The sequence below is a fragment of the Vanessa cardui genome, chromosome 9, assembly GCF_905220365.1.
Source record: "Vanessa cardui chromosome 9, ilVanCard2.1, whole genome shotgun sequence".
Taxonomy (NCBI): Eukaryota; Metazoa; Arthropoda; class Insecta; order Lepidoptera; family Nymphalidae; genus Vanessa; species Vanessa cardui.
Genome location: NC_061131.1, coordinates 7,040,731 through 7,064,595, shown reverse-complemented (window position 1 = coordinate 7,064,595; position 23,865 = coordinate 7,040,731). Strand labels below are relative to the sequence as shown.

Genomic DNA, 23,865 nt, shown 5'->3' with positions numbered 1-23,865 from the left:
ACAAATTAAACACTATAACTATTAAATAAAAATAAACTAACCGATTAAAATGGAATTGCTTTAGTTATTTTTTAACGAATCGAGGAACTATGATGATAAAAGAAAAATGAATAAAAGTCTTTGAAGACCAATAGTATGACCACCAACAAGAATATAAATTTTATTCAGAACTAAAAATCGGTAAGTGAAACTTTGTTAACTTTTTTTACATAATAGTAATAATATAAACACGATATTTAAAAAAATATATGTACATATGATCGTTTCATTTCGAAGGGTTTTCATTTTACTTAAAAAATCATGTACATACTTCATTCGAAAAATTAGGTTATAACAAAAAAAAATTATAATTATCGTTAAAATTAATAAATAATTTTTGTACACTTTGAAAAGTTATCTTAATGACCTTGTTAAGTTTAGTTAATTAAGTAGAAATAAAAATAATCTAAGTTCTGCAATGCGTTCAGTCGTTATTTTTTTAAAAACACCTTGTTTAACAGTTATTTGTTAGTCATATTTCGTTCGAATTTAAAAAGTTTTTTTTAATGAAACTAAATTTTCCATACAAAACAAAGGCAATGGTGTGTCTTGTGTTAGGCTGGAAATATTATTTTTAAATAGTTTAACCTCCTGTACCACGTGTCGTGTTCACTTTGTTTTCGAAAATTCAAATAATAGTTTATATATTTCAAACACAACACAGTAAACCATTATTAAAAAAAATAGTAATTAAATAACTTGGTTGTTAAAATAATTTCGGTCGACGACGGTTACGAGAATAGTGCAAGCGAGAAATAAGTAAAAAGTTAGTAAAAAGGAAATACAGACGAATTGATAACCTCCTCCTTTTTGGAGTAGGTTGAATAACAGGAAAAGTTATTTAATATGATACAAGTGAATGAGGAACTTTAATTTTTTGGGGTATTATAAGCTTACATCAGGGAAAATATTTTAAGAGTAGGCAACCCCAATGAGAAACTAGTCTTAATTCGATTTTTTGTTCTTGATGTGATGCTAATCATGCGAATTGTGAATTGTAAAGTTATATTATATTTTAATAAGAAAAGTTAAAACGTTTAGTTACACCAGATCTCTTAAATTAATTTATTAATTTTATAAAAAGTGTATGCAATCAATAGATTTTATCCCTCAAATATTAGGATTTGCTTAGGGATATGCCTCCGGTAAAGGATGATTTGATAAGAGAAATTAATTGTATAGATATAAATTTATCTGAAAAAAGTCCAGCAAAAGGGACGGCACTCGTTGACGTAAGAGCTTGTAATAAACCTGCCGCTAAGGTAAGATCTTTAAAAAATAAATCGGCTTATGTATAGCATTAATTCTTATAGCTTAATACCACAAGCTATTGATCGCTAGAATATTAGAATTCTATCATGTTTACTGGTATGTAGTACATTAGATAAGATAAAATAATTATACTATTTGCAATTTTTGAGATTAAGAATAAATAAATTTTATTAATTAAGTTCAAATCTATCCAAATTTTTTTAAAACCTTTTTGAAAGCTTAACGAAATCGGTTACTGGCCTAAGAAATAAAATCATTGAATATAAAAGAGAAACTAATAACAATAGAAAGTATAACTTAAATTCAGAGTTAATTTAGAAAAGTTAAACATGTTCAATTATTTTACAAATTTAATCATAATTGCCTTTTTAGTAACACATGATGTAATACAATTGAATATGGATTAAAAATACAATTCACTTATATTGTATTACATTATATAAGCTATAAAGTATTTTTACTTAAAATCTAGTGCTTAAATAAAAGGGATGGCTAAATGAAACCATTGTCGATCACAATTCAAACGAATGCAAAAATTCCTGAATCAGTTAAAAAAATTGTTACAAACATTACTTGTCATAAAATTATAAAAATAATAAGTTTACGCCAAGGGTGAGTGCCAGTCTAAGGACTTACACTGTCTAGGATGACTTGCATAATAATAAAATGATATTGCATTAAAAAAATGGCTAAGAGCAGGCACAATAAAGTAACTCATTATAAACCTTACAGAAACAAATAAAAAAAATATTATCAACTCTATTACAGCCATCGTTAAAGTAAATTATATAATGTATATACCTTGTTATGGTTACATTTTATATACAAAATGTGTTGCTTTGTTTAGTTATTTTGTAACTGCTTTATTATCTGTGATGTAACAGTAGTGGCTTATGAATGTCTGCAGTCTTACCTGTTAAGCACAAGTAATCCATCGGTAAAACTAGAGAATGGCTATCACTAGGCACATGTTAATGTATCATTAAATAAAGTTACAATTAATTTCTATTTATGCTTTCGTTTTATATTAGTGTTATTTGTTGTTGTTTTATCTAGTAGTTGGTATTGATTAAGTAAATTTATACTTTAAATTGTAGCTACAATTTGGTGTAAATAAAAAAAATACAATGCTTATTCTATTGTTAAAAATTTCAATCTCTTTATTTTAAAACTATATACTTAATATACACATGATCAGTAGAAAGGAAAAAGAGCTCAAGTGCTAAAATGGGACTTTGGGAAATGCGGTGTAACATAATTTTATTTAAAAAAAAAAAATTCAAGTCATTGCTTAAATTACGGCATAAATAAATATGTTTGTCATTCTTTATTATTAAAAAAGTAAGCAAACCATATGGTTTATTTCTAACCAACTTGAAATTAAAACAAAATCATATATGAGAAAAAATATAGCCAAGTTTGTATTCTGATTTTATCTACTATTATGTTTGATTTCATCAAACCATAAGCTCAAACCCTGCCCATTAAATTTCACCTTACCATCCATTAGATAATTTAACAACAAATTTCTAAATAATAATTACTTTCAATGACTGCAGTAAAAATAACAAAAACACACCTTTTCTATTTTAAAATTTACATACATCTTATACAGATATATAAATGGTGTTGCATAAAAGTCGTTACGTAATAAATTTTATTAGTTAAATTGTACTTAATTGATATTCAGTCTATCGCTACACAGCACAATGAGTATAATTTCTCAAGTCCCAGCATCAGTCTACATCGTAAAGTGTTTTCACTTTTTTTTCGCTTGCCGCTCTAGGCACGCGTCTCTGCCGCTATCATAATAAAACAGTTTCGTATTGCTTAAACGTTGATTCGCAATGTAGCGTCTATTACGTATCGTATTGTTACTTTAATTTGCACAATTTCATGTAGCCGTTTTTTCTATCATTTTTTTTTTGTTTCTTTAATATTTTCAGTGTTTATATAGCAGCTCGTGATGTGGGCGACAGAATTTTCATTACTTTGTTTACATGATTATGTTTTGTAAAATGCACAGTGTTCATAGTTTTGGAGTGTGAATCTTTTGTAGTGCATGCTTTGAAATCGCACCCGAGTAGTGGAGACGACATGACTAATTCTCAGGTACAAGCTTTATTTTTTTAAATATATATTTGTTGTAAGCTATCGAAGGAATAAATGCTTTTTTTAAGAAAATTGCAACCTTTCGAATGCATTAACTAAAACCCAAAGTATAAATTAATTATACTTTGGGTTTTAGTTAATGCATTCGAATTTTTTTTTTAAAGAATACTATCAATACCTGTTTACAAGTATTCTTATATTATGATTGGGTACGACAATGTTAGCAAGGGATCAGGATTGAACCTGCGACTGACATAGGTCACAACTCCCAAGTGATACAACTTTACATAAAGTTGGTGATTACATATTTTCCGCACTCTGAGTTATCTTTAATTGTTAATTATGTTATTAGTAACTCTTACTTCAAGTACATTGTATTTTCCCCTGGAAGTTCACATGACGCTTTTTTGAAGTCATGAGAAATATATTTCAACAATACAGCTAATTATCACCTTTATAGTGTCAACGGTTTTGTGAACATCATTTTATGTGAATCGTTATGTAACTTCGGCAACTTGTCAAGTTTTACGTTCTTGGTGTTCGTAACCCGGCACTAAACTATTTTAACGAGTCATACAATTTATCTTTCAACTGTCGATAGAGATTAGAGAGCAAAGATAATTTAGATTTAATCAAATCAATACATTTTACAATTAGTAAAAATGCGTAATGAATTTGTGAGCACTTTTTCCAAACGAAAATTTACTACGACAATTGTCCTCATGACTTGGTTTCCCTACACTGGCATGATTAGCATTTGCAATAATTTAAAACCAACCAATCTGTAGATCTGTTATGTATTCTGTTTTGAAAGAATATATCGTCTTTTGGTGACGGTTTACCTTGCACATAGTTCTTTCACGTTATAATCAATATAGTAGATTAGATCATATCTTGACTGAAAACTGAAATGATTTCATGATGTGTATACCTGTAGGAGGTATAGTTAGGGTTTTAAATATAAATAGTATAATGATACGTTTTAGGTATGGTTCCGTGGCGTGAGAAGCTCCAAATTCCGCCACGTATACGGAGTTCCATTCAAGCGGGAACGATGCTATGATAACATAAAGATAACAAGGAATGCCCACGATTCCAACTTCTGTGCGGTCAATCCCAAGTTCGTGGCGATCGTGACAGAGGTCGCTGGTGGCGGTGCCTTCCTCGTGCTGCCTCTAGACCACGTAAGTAAACAAGTCAGGGTTCTTTCATACATGTTTAGTTTATCTAATTAGCTGGAAGATTTTCAACTAAAACATATGCCTGAATTATTTATAACTATGGCCGATTCCTCTTTACAATTGCAGTTTGATTTTATCTATATTAATATATAATATTAAAGAAAGTAACTCAGTCTGTCTGCCTTTCACGACCAAAACCGCTGAACCGAATTTGATGATATTTGATAGGAAGCAAACTTGAATTTCAAGAAAGGAAGGAGAAAGGAAGATTAATTTTTTTGCACAACACATTACAACCAACGGCCTTCAAAAGCGAACGAAGCCGCGAGCGACTACTAGTTTGTTTTCAATACTTTAATAACCGTCGTAGCAAAGAGGAATGGCAGTAATTACCAGTTCAATTTGAATAAAGAACTTTTCAATTTGAACGGGTAGTTACTAAAATTAGCTCGCTCATCCATACGTCCACTAACTATTGATGTAGATTTTATGTGGAAACTATACTAGATTTCCATGAGCAATCGGAAGCTATCAATACTGAATAATGTAGTTTAGAATCAACAAATATTGAAACATGTGGATAACATTAATGATAATTTAACCTCTGACCATTCACACATTGATTGAAACAATACACGTAGTCGCTCCATATTTTATTCTTCGTAGTCATGCTGTATTAGTAGCTCATGACCGCAAAAGCATTAACATATTATCGTAATGAAATAATGTGACACTGCACATGCAAAGCGTTAAACGAACTGCGCAAATATTATATACTAGCTTCTGATCCCGACTTCGTACGGGTTAAATAAGTAGGGCTTTGTGCTAGTCCGTCTGGATAGGTACCACCCACTCATCAGTTATTCTTCCACCAAATAACAGTACTCAGTATTGTTGTGTTCCGGTTTGAAGGGTGAGTGAGCCAGTGTAACTACAGGCACAAGGGACATAACATCTTAGTTCCCAAGGTTAGTGGCACATTGACGATGTAAGGAATAGTTAAAATTTCTTACAGCGTCATTGTCTCTGGGTGATGGTGATCACTTACCATCAGGTGGCCCATATGCTCGTCCGCCAACCTATAACATAAAAAAAAACCTCCCAATACCCATCTTAGTGTCGAAATTTCCAAAAAATAAATAAAGATACGTTAAGAAAGTATGTTCCAAATTTAAAGTTATAAAGCTATGATCCAAATTTCCATTTTCTACACTCATTTGTTTTAACCGTGTGTTAATAGTCGAATAAATTTTATTAGTATAGTTTAACACACGCGACTAACCGTATACCTACTGAATTTAAACTATGAGTTCGCGTGAGGAAATTAAACCGAAATATAATAAAAATAACAGTAATATTGCCACAGTTATCCGTCTCGAGAGAGCACGGTGTTCGTGTGTCGAATTACGAAGTAATTACTTCTTGTAATTGTCACTCACATTCGTCGCTACATTGTCATTGCACGAAATTAAAACTTGTCGCTTTGACTTATCAAATTGTTACATAATGTAGTGAGGGGGATAGATCGGAACGAGGTGTTCTGACAGAATTAAACTATTTATTTATGTAGACAAACGGCTAGTAACAATTTTATTGATAAATTAGGTATCCGATCAAGCCCCTCGATGTATGACAATTATTTTATTGATATGATAACATGCCATATGGTACTGCGCAAATAACGCCGTTTTAAACATGTGCCACTACAAAATTTGCTTTGATATTTTATGATAATTGCCAAATTCGAATACGGATTTGTGAGTATCATAAACAACGCTTGGCGGACTATAAACTCGTTCGCAGCTATCTTCAATTCCGGACAACGAACAATGCTCACTATATCATAAATATTTCAATACAGAGATTAATGTATAATTTCTCTACTAATACTTACTACGTCATACAAAACTAGTTGCCACCCGCAGGTTCACTTGCAATTTAGTTGTCATGCATTAGGCAAAAAAGTAGCCTATGTCCCTTCCTTGGAGTTAAAATTTGCTTCAAACCTAATGTTATCAAATTCGGTCCTGCAGTTTGGTAGTGAAAGAGCGACAGATAGACAGACAAAGTTACTTTCACATTTATAATATTATTATAGATTTCTCGTAATGTTAATTCAGTCAAAAATAGTTGATGACTCGCGGCATTATTTAATTTCCGTTAAGTAAAAAATATGACGAATATTTTACCTAAATAAATATAATTAACGCATTTGTAAGAACAAGAAAGCGAGTAGATGTTAAAAAAATAGACTAGTAAAATTTACCGACAATAAAACCAAAATACAGATTAAAATAATTATCTATAATTAGTGATTTTTTTTTTTCTTTTCAGACCGGTCGGCTCGACTTCAATGCGAGTCGCGTCACGGGCCACAAAGGCCCGGTGCTCGACATCAAATGGAATCCGTTCAACGATAACATCATAGCCTCGTGTTCCGATGACTGCACGGTAATTTCGTTACAATATTTAATACAGGTTTCCAATTAGCCCGTGGAAAATGGCGCCCATTACGCAGTCGTGTTCCATTCCAACTGTTTTTGACTGTTAAATACAATTTAGGCGATTTAGATTGCGATAAAAACGCTTTTATTATATATTCTTAGTTTAGTTGGAAAGATAACGGGATATAGAGGATATAGAGAGAATGAAGCACAGTGCTCACAGAAAACGTAAGCACAGTAAAGACAAATTTAAGTATTTGTGAGTTAGAGCACCTCTCAATGATTTAGACACCTTTGCTGGCTTGGGTAGTTTTTACGTTATTATAATCTAAGTCTCTGAATGTCACTGTGACTTTTAAACAAGAAAAACTGCTCGACCATCCTTCTAATTTATTAGTATAGACATTCAATTTATAATACTAGACACAAAAACTGATAATAATATTTTATGTCTGACAAGATATCAGCTAAATTTACTTAATGAAAGTTGTATGGTCTCTAATTTGTGTGAAAACAATAACAACAGCCTGTAAATTCCCACTGCTGGGCTAAAGGCCTCCTCTCCCTTTGAGGAGAAGGTGTGGAACATATTCCACCACGCTGTTCTAATGCAGGTTGGTGGAATACACATGTGGCAGAATTTCTATGTAATTTTTCACATGCAGGCTTCCTCACGATGTTTTGTCTTTATAATTCGCTCAGCGGTCTTCACCGCTGAGCACGAGATGAATTATAAAGACAAGCACATGAATCAGCGGTGCTTGCCTGGGTTTGAACCCGCAATCATCGGTTAAAATGCACGCGTTCGAACCACTGGGCCATCTCGACTCTTTTGTTAAGTTTGTGTAAAATTTTAAAATAAGGATATTAGAAACTATATAATACTACTTTACTATTCTATATAAATAAAATTGTATTGGAAAACTCGATACTGCTTGTTATCAGCACTCTAACAAATAATGCAAACCGTCAATCTATGCTATCTCCATGAATTGAGAACCACTTGTGATATATAAAGTATATGGTTCAAAACTGTAATTGAAATTCAGTTCAAGTAACACATATACCATAATATATTATAAAGGAACTATATGCATACATAGGCATGCTTATTATATTATAATTGTAATTTAGTAACGTTGAATGTTGCCAGTAACGAAAAAAATGTTGAACATAATAAAACTTAGTGCAACAATATTTTGCATTGCTGGAATAAGGGACATAACATCTCATATCATATTTCTTATGTCTTTTATATTTCTTACAAGTAAAGATCAAAGTAATCAAATCGATTTTAATAACAATATTTGATTACAATTATATATAAGCTTTTCACTCATTATAACTTAATTGTGAATGCATACATTGATAACTATTTTATTGAGAAGTAAAGTCTTTTAAGCTCTAGATAAATCAGTATTGAAAACTCATTTTAAAATATAATAAAATAATTCTAATATTTCAGGTTGATGGTTTTGTTTTGTTGTTATTAATATTATTTATTGTTATGATTGTGTAGGTGAAACTATGGCACATTCCGGATGGAGGTTTGTCCATGCACCTGACCGACTGGCTCGTAGAGTTGCATGGACACAAGCGCAGAGTTGCATACATTGAATGGCATCCCACCGCTGAAAATATCTTGCTTAGCGCTGGGTTTGATTACTTGGTAAGTTAAAATGGAAACAAATTACATTTAAAAGGCCTATCGATTTTGTATTCATTTACACATAGTTTATATGAAATATATTTCAATTATTTAACTTATCTATGTGTCTTTTATGATAATTGTTCTCAATATGTGTTTGATATTATTCTATCGTACAGATACATAAACATTAACAAAGAAAAATTGGCGATGCAAACATTCTAACTAGCTCGTCAACTGTCAAAATTGTGCAGCTGTTTAAGAACGACACTTTGACAGTTTTCGATGCAATTTAGCAGGCAGTATCTTTTTTTTCCTCTGTTAATGTAATTATTTTTTAAACTGTAGCAATTCAGTAAATATTAATCAAGAATCCTCTTTAATTTTCTGCAACCGTTTTTTATGTGCACCTAAAGTTCCATAATTACTGAAACAAAAATCGGCTTACGGTAGTCATACACACACACACACACAAACACACACACACACACACACACACACACACACACTAACACACACACACACTAACACACACAAACAATCTCTCCAACATACATACAACAATTTAATGTAATGAGCACACCTTGTTAATAAGGCGGTGTGGGGACCTGGAGACCTGTAATACAGGTATTATTATACCCATCACGGGCTCCAGTCTCTCACAAATGTCTTCTTATGTAAGATTATGTATGTCTATTATGTATGTAAGATGTCTATAGTATTTTTGTGAAGAGAGAAAATAAATGACTTCATTATTATTATATAATTATAAGTGTTTGACTTTTCGACAACACTTTTAAATATTTTATAGGTAGCTCACTACATGGCTTTATTTCGTTATAGATCTTCGTATGGGACGTGGGCAAGGGGGAGGCGGTGAAGGTAATCGACTGCCACAGTGACGTCATCTACTGCATGTCCTTCAACCGCGACGGATCGCTGCTCGCCACCACGTGTAAGGACAAGAAGTTGAGGGTCATCGAACCGAGGCGAGGGATCGTGCTGTCGGTAAGTCTATCGGAGACTAAAGGCTCGCGCAAACTATAGCCGCGGCAGGCCTTAATGCATCGCATTGCAAAATTGCGCCAAAGCATATAGCAGACGCATCGGGCGGCACCGCAAATATATTATAATCAGTCAGGTTTTGGCAATCTAAGAAGATGGATAGTCCTTGTTAATGATTCGATTTCGGTTTGGTAATTCACGAACAGCATTCATTCAGCCGTCTACTTGTTGCGTCTGCTAACGCACACTGAGACGGGCCGCATTGCAACGCATAACATCGCCGCTAAATGAAATGTATGAAACTGATTCAGGTGAATTTTTGTTATGCGTTGCGGCCCGCCTAGGTGTGCGCCTATCTTTACAAGGCTTCTAATAAAACCATATCTAAATTATATTCAAATAGAGTATAACAGGTTTTATTGTTCATTGTTTTATTGACGATTATTTGTTTATTGTTTATGCACTGTTCGATATAACAGAACATCCAATGCAATGGCAGGAGGAGTAAAGCTAAATTAAGTTTGACCTTGAATGGACGAGACATCATTGGTCGTAAGCTAATCTTTCTCTGTACCATAATGCAAACAGAAAGTAGGGGTTACAAGTTTAATCTCGTATTAATATGTCTCGGTTTAAATTATATAATTATGTATAGTACGACACAAATTAGATGTAGCATCTGAAAATGCAATGAAATGAAAATAAAACCGATTATTGCCGATTTACACGACCAATAGAAATAGCTCCCTATCGCGCCATTCGACGCTATTCGTCGCTACAGATTCACGCGTCAGAGAAAGCAAGTGCATGTAAATCGACGCGTCAAATTGACGAATATATTAGGTCATATGATACTACAAGTTATTACATTTGTGTAAAGATCATATTCGCATGAGAATTAAATATTGATAATTTGTGATAGGCACCGTGCGTAGCGATGACTCTGCCATCTCGTGACTCATATTCAAAACTTTTACCGTCAATTTCAGAAATTCTACTGTCAAACAACGGAAAATATTTCTGAATTATAGTGTTAATTTTTGATAATTTGAGCTATCGAAATGCATTGACGTATTTCTGGATGCCGTAATACATCCAAAAACAACTTTAAGTGTGTAATATTTTACTATTTCCCTACTAATAGTACTTACATGCCATGACTTAGGGATAAAAGAGTGAAATGGATAAGTGCAGTTATAAAACACACGTATGTAAGTAAGTAATTATACCTTCAAGTATTTAAAAGGTACTATTTGATTTTATTTATATTAAAATCACCAATTTTGTGGGTAACTGTTATGGAAGACAGTTTAATTTTCGTCGATCGTTGAATCTAACCTATAACCGTTGTTTCTTTTAGTAGACATCCAAGTAACTGGTTCCCATCTAAAAATACCACCATCTGCAGCGCCCATTACTTTCATTGTTAATTGGAAAAAAACCATGTTTTTTAATTTTGATCATTGTAAAATCATATTTACAGACTTGACAACTGCCAGCCTGTCACCAATGTGTCTGGGAAGTTTCTTTTTTTACTCGCACGGTGTCTCTACTGTCGGGATTATAACGCCCTCTATTGTTTCTGCACGGTGCCTATAGCGTACTCAATTCGGATGTGATCGGTTTTACGAATTTTGCCGATGCGACATCTAAATTGTGTCGTACTATATGTATATGGTTTAAAATATTGTGAGAAAATACAACATTGTATTTTTACTCGAAAAGTAATTAAAAGTATAAAGTTCCCGAGCATGTTTGGTTACTGGTTACCGGTTTGTTTGAGCTGAGATGGCCCAGTGGTTAGAACGCGTGCATCTTAACCGATGAATGCGGGTTCAAACCCAGGCAAGCACCACTATATATATGTGCTTAATTTGTGTTTATAATTCATCTCGTGCTCGGTGGTGAAGGAAAACATCGTGAGGAAACCTGCATGTGTCTAATATCATCGAAATTCTGCCACATGTGCATTCCACCAACCCGCATTGGAACAGCGTGGTGGAATATGTTCCAAACCCTCTCCTCAATGGAAGAGGAGGCCTTATCCCAGCAGTGGGAAATTTACAGGCTGTTACTTTACTTTACTGGTTACCGGTTTGCGCAGGAGGGCACGTGCCACGGCGGCACGAAGGCGTCGAAGTGCACGTTCGTGAGCCAGGGCCGCGTGCTCACAACGGGCTTCTCGCGCCACAGCGACCGCCAGTACGCGCTGTGGGACCAGCACAGCCTCGCCGCGCCGCTGCTGCAGGAGACCATCGACAGTTCCTCCGGCGTCGTCTTCCCCTACTACGACCACGACACCAACATGGTGAGTACACTCCTCATCGAATATCAGATCGACAAACAGCAGTACTTAATGTTATCGAGTTCCGGTTTGTAGGGTACGGCAATGTACCTACAGGTCCAATGATGTAACATCTTATATGCAAACTTTGACAGTTCTTTGTTGATATAAGGGATGGTTAATATTTCTTATAGAACCAATATCGATGGGTGTTAGTGATTGCAACCATAAGATCCATTCAAGCCCTTATATGACTTATATCATTGCGGACAGGTACCTACAGGTCCAATGATATAACATCTTATATGCAAAGGTTGACATTGCTTTGTTGATATAAGGAATGGTTAATATTTCTTACAGAACCAATATCGATGGGCGGTAGTGATTGCAACCATAAGATTCATTCAAGCCCTTATGTCATTAAAAGGGGGATTATTTTTTATATGTTGGTAGTATATTTGGTAGTGAAGTAATTATTGGTTCCCACAGGTTTATCTTGCTGGTAAAGGTGACGGAAATATACGCTACTACGAGGTGGTCGACGAGCCACCATACATACATTTCCTGAACCAGTTTCTATCTGGAAATCCTCAGGTAAGATAAACACTTGTGTAACTATTATTGTAAAAATGATTTATAAAGTATACCATAAAACATTGACATCGAATTAATTTAATTGTATTTTCATTAAATATTGTTTACATTTTATATTTACACGAATTAAACTTATATTTTTGGAACGAAATATGCCATAAGTTATATAAAGCAAGTACTAATGAGTATAATGTGTGTGTGTGTGTGCGTGCGTGTGCGTGCGTGCGCGTGCGCAGCGCGGTCTGGGCTTCATGCCGAAGCGCGGCGTGCACACGGGCGCGTGCGAGGTGTTCCGCTTCTACAAGCTGCACACGTCGCGCGGCCTCTGCGAGCCCATCTCCATGATCGTGCCGCGCAAGTCCGACTGCTTCCAGGTAGGGCTTTGTGTTTTTTACTTGGTGGTAGGGCTTTGTGCAAGCCCGTCTGGGTAGGTACCACCCACTCATCAGTTATTCTACCGCCAAACAACAGTACTCAGTATTGTTGTGTTCCGGTCTGAAGGGTGAGTGAGCCAGTGTAACTACAGGCACAAGGGACATAACATCTTAGTTCCCAAGGTTGGTGGCACATTGACGATGTAAGGAATAGTTAATAATTCTTACAGCGTTAATGTCTATGGGCGATGGTGACCACTTACCATCAGGTGGCCCATATGCTCGTCCGCCAACGTATACCATAAAAAAAAAGCCACTCTAACGTTCCCTATTCCACTAGCCTCCTAGGACGACTTTGAATCGTCACGTTAATGTGCACAAAATGTACAGCTCCTATCAGGTCGGAAAGTAGATTTACCGACAAGAAGCGGAGAAAACGTGACAAATAAAACACTATATTTTACACTAACCGAAATCTGATGTAACTTTTGTTGCTGGGCTGATGTTGAGGATAATGAAAGACACTAACTAGTTCACGATTTAACGAGACGGTAAAATTATACAGACTGTGATGCACTCTGTTTTACATATGCAATGCTTCGACTTGTATACATGATATATTCCAAAGAATATGAGATACATAGTGAAATATTTTAGTCATAGAATATGTAACTTTACTAACTGTTTACTTTAATACCTATGTGCATATACGGCACACTTTATTAAATCGTCTTATTTTTTTCGTTTGTACCACTGCAAGAAAATAAGCATCGGTAACACAATACTTAATGGCTCAGTACAACAAACAACAACAGCCTGTAAATTCCCACTGCTGGGCTAAAGGCGTTCTCTCCCTTTGAGGAGAAGGTTTGGAACATATTCCATCACGCTGTTCCAATGCGGGTTGGTGGAATACACATGTGGCAGAATTTTATAAAATTTGTCACATGCAGGTTTCCTCACGATGTTTTCCTTCACCGCTGAGCACGAGATGAATTATAAAGACAAATTAAGCACATGAATCAGCGGTGCTTGGCTGAGTTTGCGGTTTATAACTCACCGATATAGTTAATTTATTGTAATCAGTTTTTACAGCTAACTCAGTTTTACACGTAACTGACTGTTGTTGATAGTATTTATTGAAATACAAAAAAAAACATGTTTATGTGTTTATGGAATTTTATTTATCAAATAACAAATAAATAAACAAAATGGCTGCAATTATATAGTCGTGTGTCGAATGAAACTATAGTGAGCTCAAGTATAGTACGACACAACTTAGATGTAGCATCGGCAAATTTCGTAAAACCGATCACATCCGAATTAAGTACGCTATCCCAAATTATCAATATTTATTTCTCACGCGAATATGATCTTTGCACAAACGTAATAACTTGTAGTATCATATGACCTAATATATTCGTCAATTTGACGCGTCGATTTACATGCACTTGCTTTCTCTGACGCGTGAATCTATAGCGACGGATAGCGTAGAATCGCGCGATAGGGAGCTATTTCTATTGGTCGTGTAAATCGGCAGTGATCGATTTTATTTTCATTCCATTGCATTTTCCGATGCTATATCTAATTTGTGTCGTACTATACGCGTGTGTTGCAGGAGGACTTGTACCCAGACACGGCGGCGCCGCAGCCGGCCGTGAGCGCGCGCGACTGGTTGGGCGGAGTCAACGCGCCGCCGCTACTCATCAGCATGAAGACCGGTACGTTTGCCTCACGTTACTGTATCGCTCTCGGCCCGCCCGTCTAGAAAGATCTAGCAGTAAAGTAAAAAAAAAGTAAAGTAACAGCCTGTAAATTTCCCACTGCTGAGATAAGGCCTCCTCTTCCATTAAGGAGAGAGATTGGAACATATTCCACCACGCTGTTCCAATGCGGGTTGGTGGAATGCTCATGTGACAGAATTTCGATGAAATTAGACACATGCAGGTTTCCTCACGATGTTTTCCTTCACCGCCGAGCACGAGATGAATTATAAACACAATTAAGCACATATATATAGTGGTGCTTGCCTGGGTTTGAACCCACAATCATCGGTTAAGATGCACGCGTTCTAACCACTGGGCCATCTCAGCTCCTAGCAGCTACTGGCTTATTTGAAATGTACATCATCGAATCGTATATTTGATAAATACGACAATTGCTCATGTATCGTTTTTTTATTGAAAAGTTTTTTTTTTTTTGGTATAGGTTGGCGGACGAGCATATGGGCCACCTTATGGTAAGTGGTCACCATCAACCATAGACAATGACGCTGTGAGAAATATTAACTATTCCTTACATCGTCACTGCGCCACTAACCTTGGGAACTAAGATGTTATGTCCCTTGTGCCTGTAGTTACACTGGCTCACTCACCCTTCAAACCGGAACACAACAATACTGACTACTGTTATTTGTCGGTAGTATAACTGATGAGTGGGTGGTACCTACCCAGACGGGCTCGCACAAAGCCCTACCACCAAGTAAAATATAGTATAATATAAAATACAAAATAAACGTTCGTTTCATACTCTTAATAATATATCATCTACATTTATTTTATGATGTATATTGGATGTAAATATATAATGTTATTATATTGCAAAACGATGCAGGTGTGACCATATCGACCCACAAGCCCCGCACGAACAAGGACGCACCGGCACTGCAGCCCCAGGACGCCAACAATCGCAAGAAGTTCGCATTCCTCTCCCGCGAAACCACGCCTGACTATCGTCCACTGGCCACCTGGCAGGAGAACCATGACAACGAAACGCCCCAGGTTCATTATTATTGTCCTTTTTACTAACTCAAAGTCACTCAATGACAATACTAAAATGAAGGACTTATTGAGTTCCCCAGTTACCATAAATATTTATATATGTTCAAGTAATAATCAATAAAAACATATTTATTATAAAAGAATATTTTACAAAACAACAGCCTGCAAATTCCCACTGCTGGGCTAAAGGCCTCCTCTCCCTTTGAGGAGATGGTTTGGAACATATTCCACCACGCTGTTCCAATGCGGTTTGGTGGAATACAGAATTTCTATGAAATTCGTCACATGCAAGTTAAAGAATGTTTTAGTTACTGTCTAATATTTATCGAAACAGGTGCAAGTAACGGAAAAATGTCAGAAGACAAGCGCCAATCAGAACACGAAGTTCCATCAGCTGCAGAGAATGTTCGGCAAGCAGACGGGCGAGACGGAGCCCGTGCCACTCTACAAGCAGATAAACCAGGGAGATGTCTTCAACACTGAGAATGAGGTAGTCTAAGCCATTTTATTTTCGTCACTAATCAGTTCTTTTATAAATCCAAACTCAGCTCGATTAGATATAAATACTTTTATTTAACATAATTGGTTCAATCGGCATAATTCCAAATTGTACAATCAATTTTCATGATAACCCCGTTAAAAACCCCGGATTCTGACCACCGAGAGCTCTCTTCTGTTTTTTTTTTTTTTAATTCTGACGTCACCTCACAATCTGTCCAGTCATCTAATTGGTCAGCCGATCAAAATCTACTTTCTTAATCGGCCAGCCACGACGCAACAGTGTTACCATCTCTTAATCAGAATAACATAATTAAAATCATCACAGTTTTATCACAGCAATACTTTGTTTCGGTTTGAATGGATAGTTAGCCAAGTGCTATTACAGACACATGATACTCAGACCTGCATTAGGCAATGTCACGGTGCACAAAATGTATTATGCAGCTTCACTTGTAGATTACTTGTCGTGTCATAGAGCTCATCACTTACCATTAAGTGACCCGTTTGTTTCGTACTTTTGTTCCAATTAAAATTGAAACTTTCCTGAAAACCTTTAACGAAAATTGCCTAATGTTTAAACAACAATGTGTGTTTTTGCAGACAATATAGTGTTGCTGAGTCTTGTCAAAAAATAGTTTGCATTGTCAATTCTTAATTTTTTAAACTAAAGCTTTTAATGTAAAATTTCCAGTTACGTCTGGCTTTCAACCGACAAGGCGAAGAATTGAGAATCGTAAAGCGACAACTGCAGAACAGCCAGCAAAGGGTGAGAGAGTTGGAGCAACACATCGCCTCTCTTCAGTCGCGGCTACAACAAGAAACCTAAGCTTTACCTTACACTGCCTTCGACGCCTTACAGATTGACCTTGCACATTTATACAACAAACTGGATCTTAATATTTAGTTGATTGTGATCAATGTTTTACTTGAAAGTGACATAAAATTAATTTTTTCGATTTTAATGAACCAATATTATATTTTTTATATAATGTGCATTTGATTTTTGGGCACAACTGGATTCATATTATAATAGTCACCTAACTTCTAGATAATTGGCTTTTTTTACGTTAGATAATATAACTGAATTATACAGTTATGCTAAAGCTACTGCATTGTGAAACATTAATATGACATGGTCTTAAAAGCTGTGTGCTTAACTTTGTGCGGTGAAATGAATGGATGTCCTGATGCAATCTTTGTGGGCTTCGTTTGGACAAATATTTTGTAGTGCCAACCAGAAGTCGAAACTTGTCAAACAAGACAACGCGCTTAATGTATTCTTTAAGTATAGTTGGTTCTGTATTGAATTATAAGATTAGACTTTGGGCTGTCTTAAAAAAGGGCAATACAAATAATGATGCCTTTATATTTAGTGATATTTTCGATACTAGATGTATCCTCCACTATTATTTTTAAAATGTGACTTATTGTACTATATAAGACTCGTACACAAGATGATGACCAAAATATTATTTCATTCTTCGTGTACTTGTGATAATATTGCTCTGTGTAAAAAACATTGGGCAAATAAAATAGGTTGTTTTGTTCTATGTCAATGTTTTATGTGATTATTAATGATTTATTAACAATAAAACATGTATTTCAATAGTGATTGATACAAAATTACATGTATGTGTGTAAATGCAACAACATGATGGAATATAATTCGTTGACTTGCGATAGCCCAGTGGGAACAAAATTATCATTCCATAAAACTATATTTAAATTTGTACTTATATGGCCTAATGTTTTATTATAATAAAAATATTATTACAAGGCTATAGTTATTACAAATTCGGACATGACAGTTGTGATGATTTCTTTTTATAATAAATGTGTGTATTGTTTGACCTAATGGCTCACTCGCTTTCAACTATAATTGCGAAAATAAAAAAGTCTACTTTGCTCTCGACACTGGGATCATAATTATAACGACAGTGTTTGTATTTACTTATATATAGAAAATTAAAATTATTTATGATTATCTGGTAAAGTATCCTATGATATTTTTATCATCTATGGTATGAAAGTGTGAGTGTGGTCGTTCGCCCTATATTAAAAAAAATCCGCCTTTTTGTTCTACTTTCTATTCGTATCATATATTAAGTAAAATAATTTTAAGTGCGCCCGAGCAAAGTGCTAATCTTTTTTTATTTTCGAAATTAAGCGAGCAAATTGACGAAACAAAAACTCTTTTAAACATTATACCTAATTAGCCCCTTTTGTGCAATGAATGTAGGGTTTTTATGAATGTTTTTGTTTAATGTCATTAATTAAATACTGCTTAGAGCACTATTTTAAAAAGCACATGATTAAAGTTTATTCCCAGTTTTATTATTAAGTTGATTTGTTAGTAATTAATTTAGTCTGATTTACAATTATTGTTACCTGTTAATTTTAACTATTTGTTTCTTTTTATGTGACAATTTTGTATGTGTTTCATTAAAATGATAATATTAGGTATATTCAATGTTCTGAATTGTCTATAGATATACAACACACTGGAAATGTCAACAAATTGAATTTTGATAAACTGTTTGTATGTAAATGTAGTATTGATCATCTTTTCTTTATCTTACGTTTCAATCATTTAAAATATTATAAATGGTAGCTTTTGTTTTCGTCCGAAATTAGAATAAAGCTAGTTTTCCTTTTATATGTTGTAACACTTTCTAATCATTGTATATCAAGTACTTGTACTTTGCATAAAAATGTACTGCCAAGATCAGTTTAAAAATAAAGTGTACAAAAAATGTTACCTGAAAATTTTGTACATATTATATTGAGATGAAATGGTTTAGTTTCTTAAACGTGAATTTTAGAGAGTAGGTGCTACATCCTGGAACAGCTTTCTGCTTAATTGAGATATAAGATTGCTTAAAATATAAATCAACGTAATTGTAGTAAGCTAGCTTTTATAAGAATCAATGTCTTTAAAAAAATGTATGGCTTCTAATTAAACATTACATATGGAATAGATTAGTATTCAATTTTCATCAAAAATAAACTGTTTGTATTTTGAGACAGTAAACTCTAAACTATATATATGTAGTTTATAAAAAACTCGTAAAGACAATTGTTCAAGTTAAAATTTTATTAAAATTATATTTGCAAAATAAGGGAAGTATTTTCATACGGTAGTTTATTACATTCCACTTAAAGCATCGATATTAGGTAAGTGAAATGAATCAAAAAGTATTATTTCATATAAGCTAAATTAGTTATTTAGTTTTGTGGCTAAGTCTATGTTAATATTTATTGTGTATTTTTATATTATGCTTGTGTAGCACAAATTTTCAATAAATGTTTGAACATTTATCTGTTGTCTTTGATGCCCTTAAGATGTAATTAGAAGGATTAATCACAGAGAAAAAAGCTAATACATTGAAAACACAATTACCTGCATACACTCTTTAAGTGTATCACTATGCAAAACAAAATAATAAAAAATAATTATTAGGTACATATGTTTTATACTTTATTATATATAGCATAATATGATAGAAAATAGTGGCTTTGGAAGCTATTCACCGATAGCTACATGTAAAACATTATAAAGTGTATAACTTTATAATTATTAATACTAGAAGACTTAACTAGCGATATGTAGATGTGTATAATTTGCCATTTACGACCAAGTTACAGTTATAATTTTTAGTTTTCATTTTATATGATATCATTATTAAAATAAATTTGGATTTGACAGTAGCTTATAAAATATTTAAATCAAAGACATAAAAGTATGCAGTAAGATATAATACCGAAAGCTCATTGAATACATTACCTTGGCAAAATATTGAATGTATTAGACTAAATTGCCATTTTAAAAAACCTGGCTTAACTCTTAGAATTATAACAATGGGATTTCGAGGCTCAATTTTTAATATAAAGATCCTTTTTTATAGAGGCTTTTCCAATTATATTTTTCAAATCATAAAAATATCTTTACTTAGTAGTCAATGCAAAGCTTTTTAAAGTTAAAAAAATATTTATTTAAATATACTTGGGTATAACATAAACTATAATATGCATAAATAAAAATGTTCCATTGTCTTAAATATTTTATTTAAAATTGTAAATATGATGTCATTATTAAAATGGAATGTTACATTACATTGAGATTCTAATATATAGTCATTATTGTAAGAGGTAGTATAAAAACACTAACACAAAAAGAAAAAAGTTCTCTTAAATAGTATACAATACCTACACCTTTATAATCCATATTGATATGCTTAAAACTAGTAATGAAAATATTGCAAAACTTTGCTTGCTAGAAGCGCCGTTACATCCATCCGTATTACATGTGTGAATGCATGTCCTGTACTCTAGTTTATCTCCAGGCTGTTGGACATAATTGCAATAGTTTCCTAAATCTAAAGAAGAACAATATCTCTTTGTACTTATCCCACCTAGAAAATAAACAGACAATATAAGTGAACATATACACAAAATACAAATATGACCAAGAAATTGTTCTAAGAAACCTGCTTGTTTTGTGTACACATGCATTTGTTAGTCTATGTATTCTACTTTTAATATACTTTATCGGAAGTTGTACAAATCATGAACCATTTTAAATAAACTGACCGAATAGACATTCCTATGTAACTTCAATTTATAGTTTTACATTTGTACAAGTCCTAATAAAATATAGTTCAGTTATACTAGTCCAAGAATGATACTAATTACTACATAATAACCAAAAATCTTAATAATTTTTTATTCAATAGAAATATGTTTGTGTCTACTCTGAAATGCTTTTATTATAATTTTAGTATAAGAAAATTTACTAATCTAAGATTATTTTTATTTGATTTTTTAATGTACTATATACTACATTGTTCAAATTATTCCAGAGATAAATTAAGACCTGATACAAATTATGGTAATTAAAAAAATCTCATTATTGACTTATATTAAAAATAAAAGGTAACTTTGGAACTACTTCAGAAGTAACAAATAATCTTTACATAAGTGATAATTACAAATAAATAAAGCTTGGTAATTGTAAACATTTATTGCATAAAGAGTGTAGACTATCTACCTAGCCCTAGACTGTAACAAATACAGGATGTATATATAAATTGAGGCTTGAGTTCTGCAATGACTGCCAAAACCTTTTATTTTATTCCATTCCAATCAAACTAAAAATAAAAAATCATTCAACTATGTCATGACACAAAATATTTATTGAGTTAGAAAAACCTAACATATTCCAAAGCGAACAAGTATGTATTGCAATTACTCTTTTGTCTATCTTTCATGGACTAAAAATAATTTGCATGCAGGTGTTTATCACCATATACTTACCAAATTTTATTCCAGAAAAGTTTATTGTTAGTGCTGATCAGTACCCTGTGCTGTGAATCTCTAGAAGCTGTTTGTGCACCAAATTATTACAGTATTTACATGCATATATATTTTTATTTATAGATTTTAAAGAAACAGCACTTTTGACTAAAATAATAGTGCTAAGAATTCAGGTTATAAGCTTATATGTAAGTCTGTTCGAAAAGTATCACTCATTTGTAATTTATTTTAATCCCGAATGGTGGCATAAGTTTCTGCTATTATAGGCATAAAGGACATAAAATCTTATTTATAAAAGCCAAACTATTCTCCATCTCCGTACCAATTATGAATGACAAGTCATAAGTGTGTTAACATTATAGTGCTAAATTACTCATGTGATCATTTTAGTTTTTCTGTGAAGCAAAATAAGATATATAGTTAATTATGCCAAACGTAAAGGAAGCATGTTAGTTCAATACACTGATGGGGTTGTATAAATAATATTTTATAGATAATTAATAAATAGAAATGAAAACCACACTGATCAGATTTTCTTTTTCTTTAAGATCTGCTAATTGAAACACACTTTAGCTGCCACACAATGCTATGTAAATATTAATGTGCTTTATAATATGTGGTATATTAGTAGTTTAGTCAACACCTGTTAATTTTATACAATATTGTGCATTGTAGACATGATCGCAGGGAACCGCTGTTAATATCCCACCATCCAGGGTCATAAGCCCATCACTACATTCCAATGTTGATGAAGAATTACATTGGAAACATTCTATACCTTTAACTGAGAATTATTATAGTTGTAGATGTGATTTTATACTCAAAACAAATTTAGATTCAACAAATAAAAAATTAACTTAAAAGAAGCAGTTTAAAGTAATATGTTAACATAAAGAAATTTCTATATTTCAATATACGAAGAGCTAAATAAATATTAAAATTTATTAATCATAGATATGTATCCCCAAAAAGTGATTATTTTATTAGTTATGCCAAAACCAACAAATTTTTGTTAACCATACACCAAGGCTTTATATGTATTTATGGTTTTATATACCTTCAAATCTTCCAACGTGTTTAATGCAATATTGAGCATCATGAATACTACTACAATCTGTTGGAATTAAGGCCGTGTCGGTGTCTAAATACTCATTACACTCAAAAGGTTCGTTTGAGTCAGTTCCAGAGCATTGATAACAATTTATAGAATTCACTACAATTAATTAGAACAATATTAATACATACAATATATAAAATATCAAAGTATATGTACTGCAAATTAAAAATAAATAAAAAGGGCGTTTCAAATTCGTAAATACCTGAGTTTAACGTATTTGCTGTTAACACGACAAATAATAAACATTTTGCTGTAATTATGTACATCGTTTGCTTTCAAACTTTAATTCTTTCAATATCTGTTAAAAATTTTAGCGGTTTTAAATAAATATGTTATTTTAAAATATTAATTCAAATCAGTAAACACACACAACATCAAATAATCGAAAATGTACTGAGACTTCTCTTGACTTCTCTGAGTTACTCGTATTTGGCCTGGACTCTGGTTTTTTTGCCATCACAGAGTATAAATCACCAATCACAATATTTTATTAAAAAATGTATGAATAAGCTACTATGTATAATGTGTATGAAATTTTAAATAATACACTTTTTTATAAAAAAATATGTTTGATACTTAAATCATATTTAAAAAAAGCTAGAGTAGATAGTTTTTTGTATAGGTTTTGTTCTCATTTTAACTTGTTTTACATCGGACCTACCTTATACTTTAATGAAGATGTCATTTAGACTATATATTATTATAAAATCTTTAAACATTTAAGGATTTCGTATTTAAAAAAATGTAGGAGTGCTGATTGGAAAAGAGTACAAAAACCCCTAGAGTATGCTCGAAAACCGACAAAACAGGCCGGACTCAGCGCCCGTAGTTTTTACAAAAAATAGTCAAATCGGTACACAATGAATTGGTCAAGCGAACTGGTCCAACGTTTACTAAAATGCTCTTCATCGTTTACATTATCAGACAGTGTAGGTCATTTTGTTTTAGTTTTATGAAAACAATACATGTCTTATGAAATGTTTAGAACGTGAAGTTTCCAATCAAAGTATTTTCTGATCCACCTTAGCTATTTGAATGCGAACGATTGTTCTGATTCAAAGAATGATAGGCGAGGCAGTATTTTTGCAAGGCACCAAAACCATGTTTGCACGCCGTACATTTAGATGAACCACTTGATCGATAATCAAATTATTCATATTGTTATAAAATTATTGAACTGTTTGCTCCTAGAGGGTACTTA

At 33.1% G+C, this 23,865-nt stretch overlaps 2 protein-coding genes across 4 annotated transcripts; one reads left to right on the top strand and one right to left on the bottom strand.

Annotated features, from left to right (window-relative positions):
- The first annotated feature begins 967 nt into the window (after window positions 1–967).
- Window positions 968–19,552, top strand: LOC124532520 (coronin-2B-like). 3 transcript variants are annotated; one of them, XM_047107449.1, is made up of 13 exons: window positions 975–1,301; window positions 3,258–3,423; window positions 4,410–4,607; window positions 6,939–7,055; window positions 8,568–8,717; window positions 9,540–9,704; window positions 11,806–12,009; window positions 12,475–12,579; window positions 12,816–12,953; window positions 14,572–14,674; window positions 15,567–15,733; window positions 16,068–16,223; window positions 16,926–19,552. In XM_047107449.1, the coding sequence occupies exons 2-13, from the start codon at window positions 3,409–3,411 to the stop codon at window positions 17,058–17,060; spliced, it is 1,653 nt and encodes a 550-aa protein (XP_046963405.1). In that variant the 5' UTR covers window positions 975–1,301; window positions 3,258–3,408; the 3' UTR covers window positions 17,061–19,552. The 3 variants fall into 3 exon arrangements, with proteins under 3 accessions (XP_046963404.1, XP_046963405.1, XP_046963406.1); XM_047107450.1 differs by having other exon boundaries at window positions 1,019–1,036; XM_047107448.1 differs by lacking the exon at window positions 3,258–3,423 and having other exon boundaries at window positions 968–1,301.
- A 730-nt stretch (window positions 19,553–20,282) lies between these two features.
- LOC124532523 (U-scoloptoxin(05)-Sm1a) lies at window positions 20,283–23,067 on the bottom strand. Its single transcript, XM_047107452.1, has 3 exons — window positions 22,867–23,067; window positions 22,605–22,760; window positions 20,283–20,646 (listed from the first exon to the last, which is right to left on the bottom strand). Exons 1-3 carry the CDS (start codon window positions 22,928–22,930, stop codon window positions 20,441–20,443), a joined length of 426 nt encoding a protein of 141 aa, XP_046963408.1. The 5' UTR covers window positions 22,931–23,067; the 3' UTR covers window positions 20,283–20,440.
- Window positions 23,068–23,865: the final 798 nt, after the last annotated feature.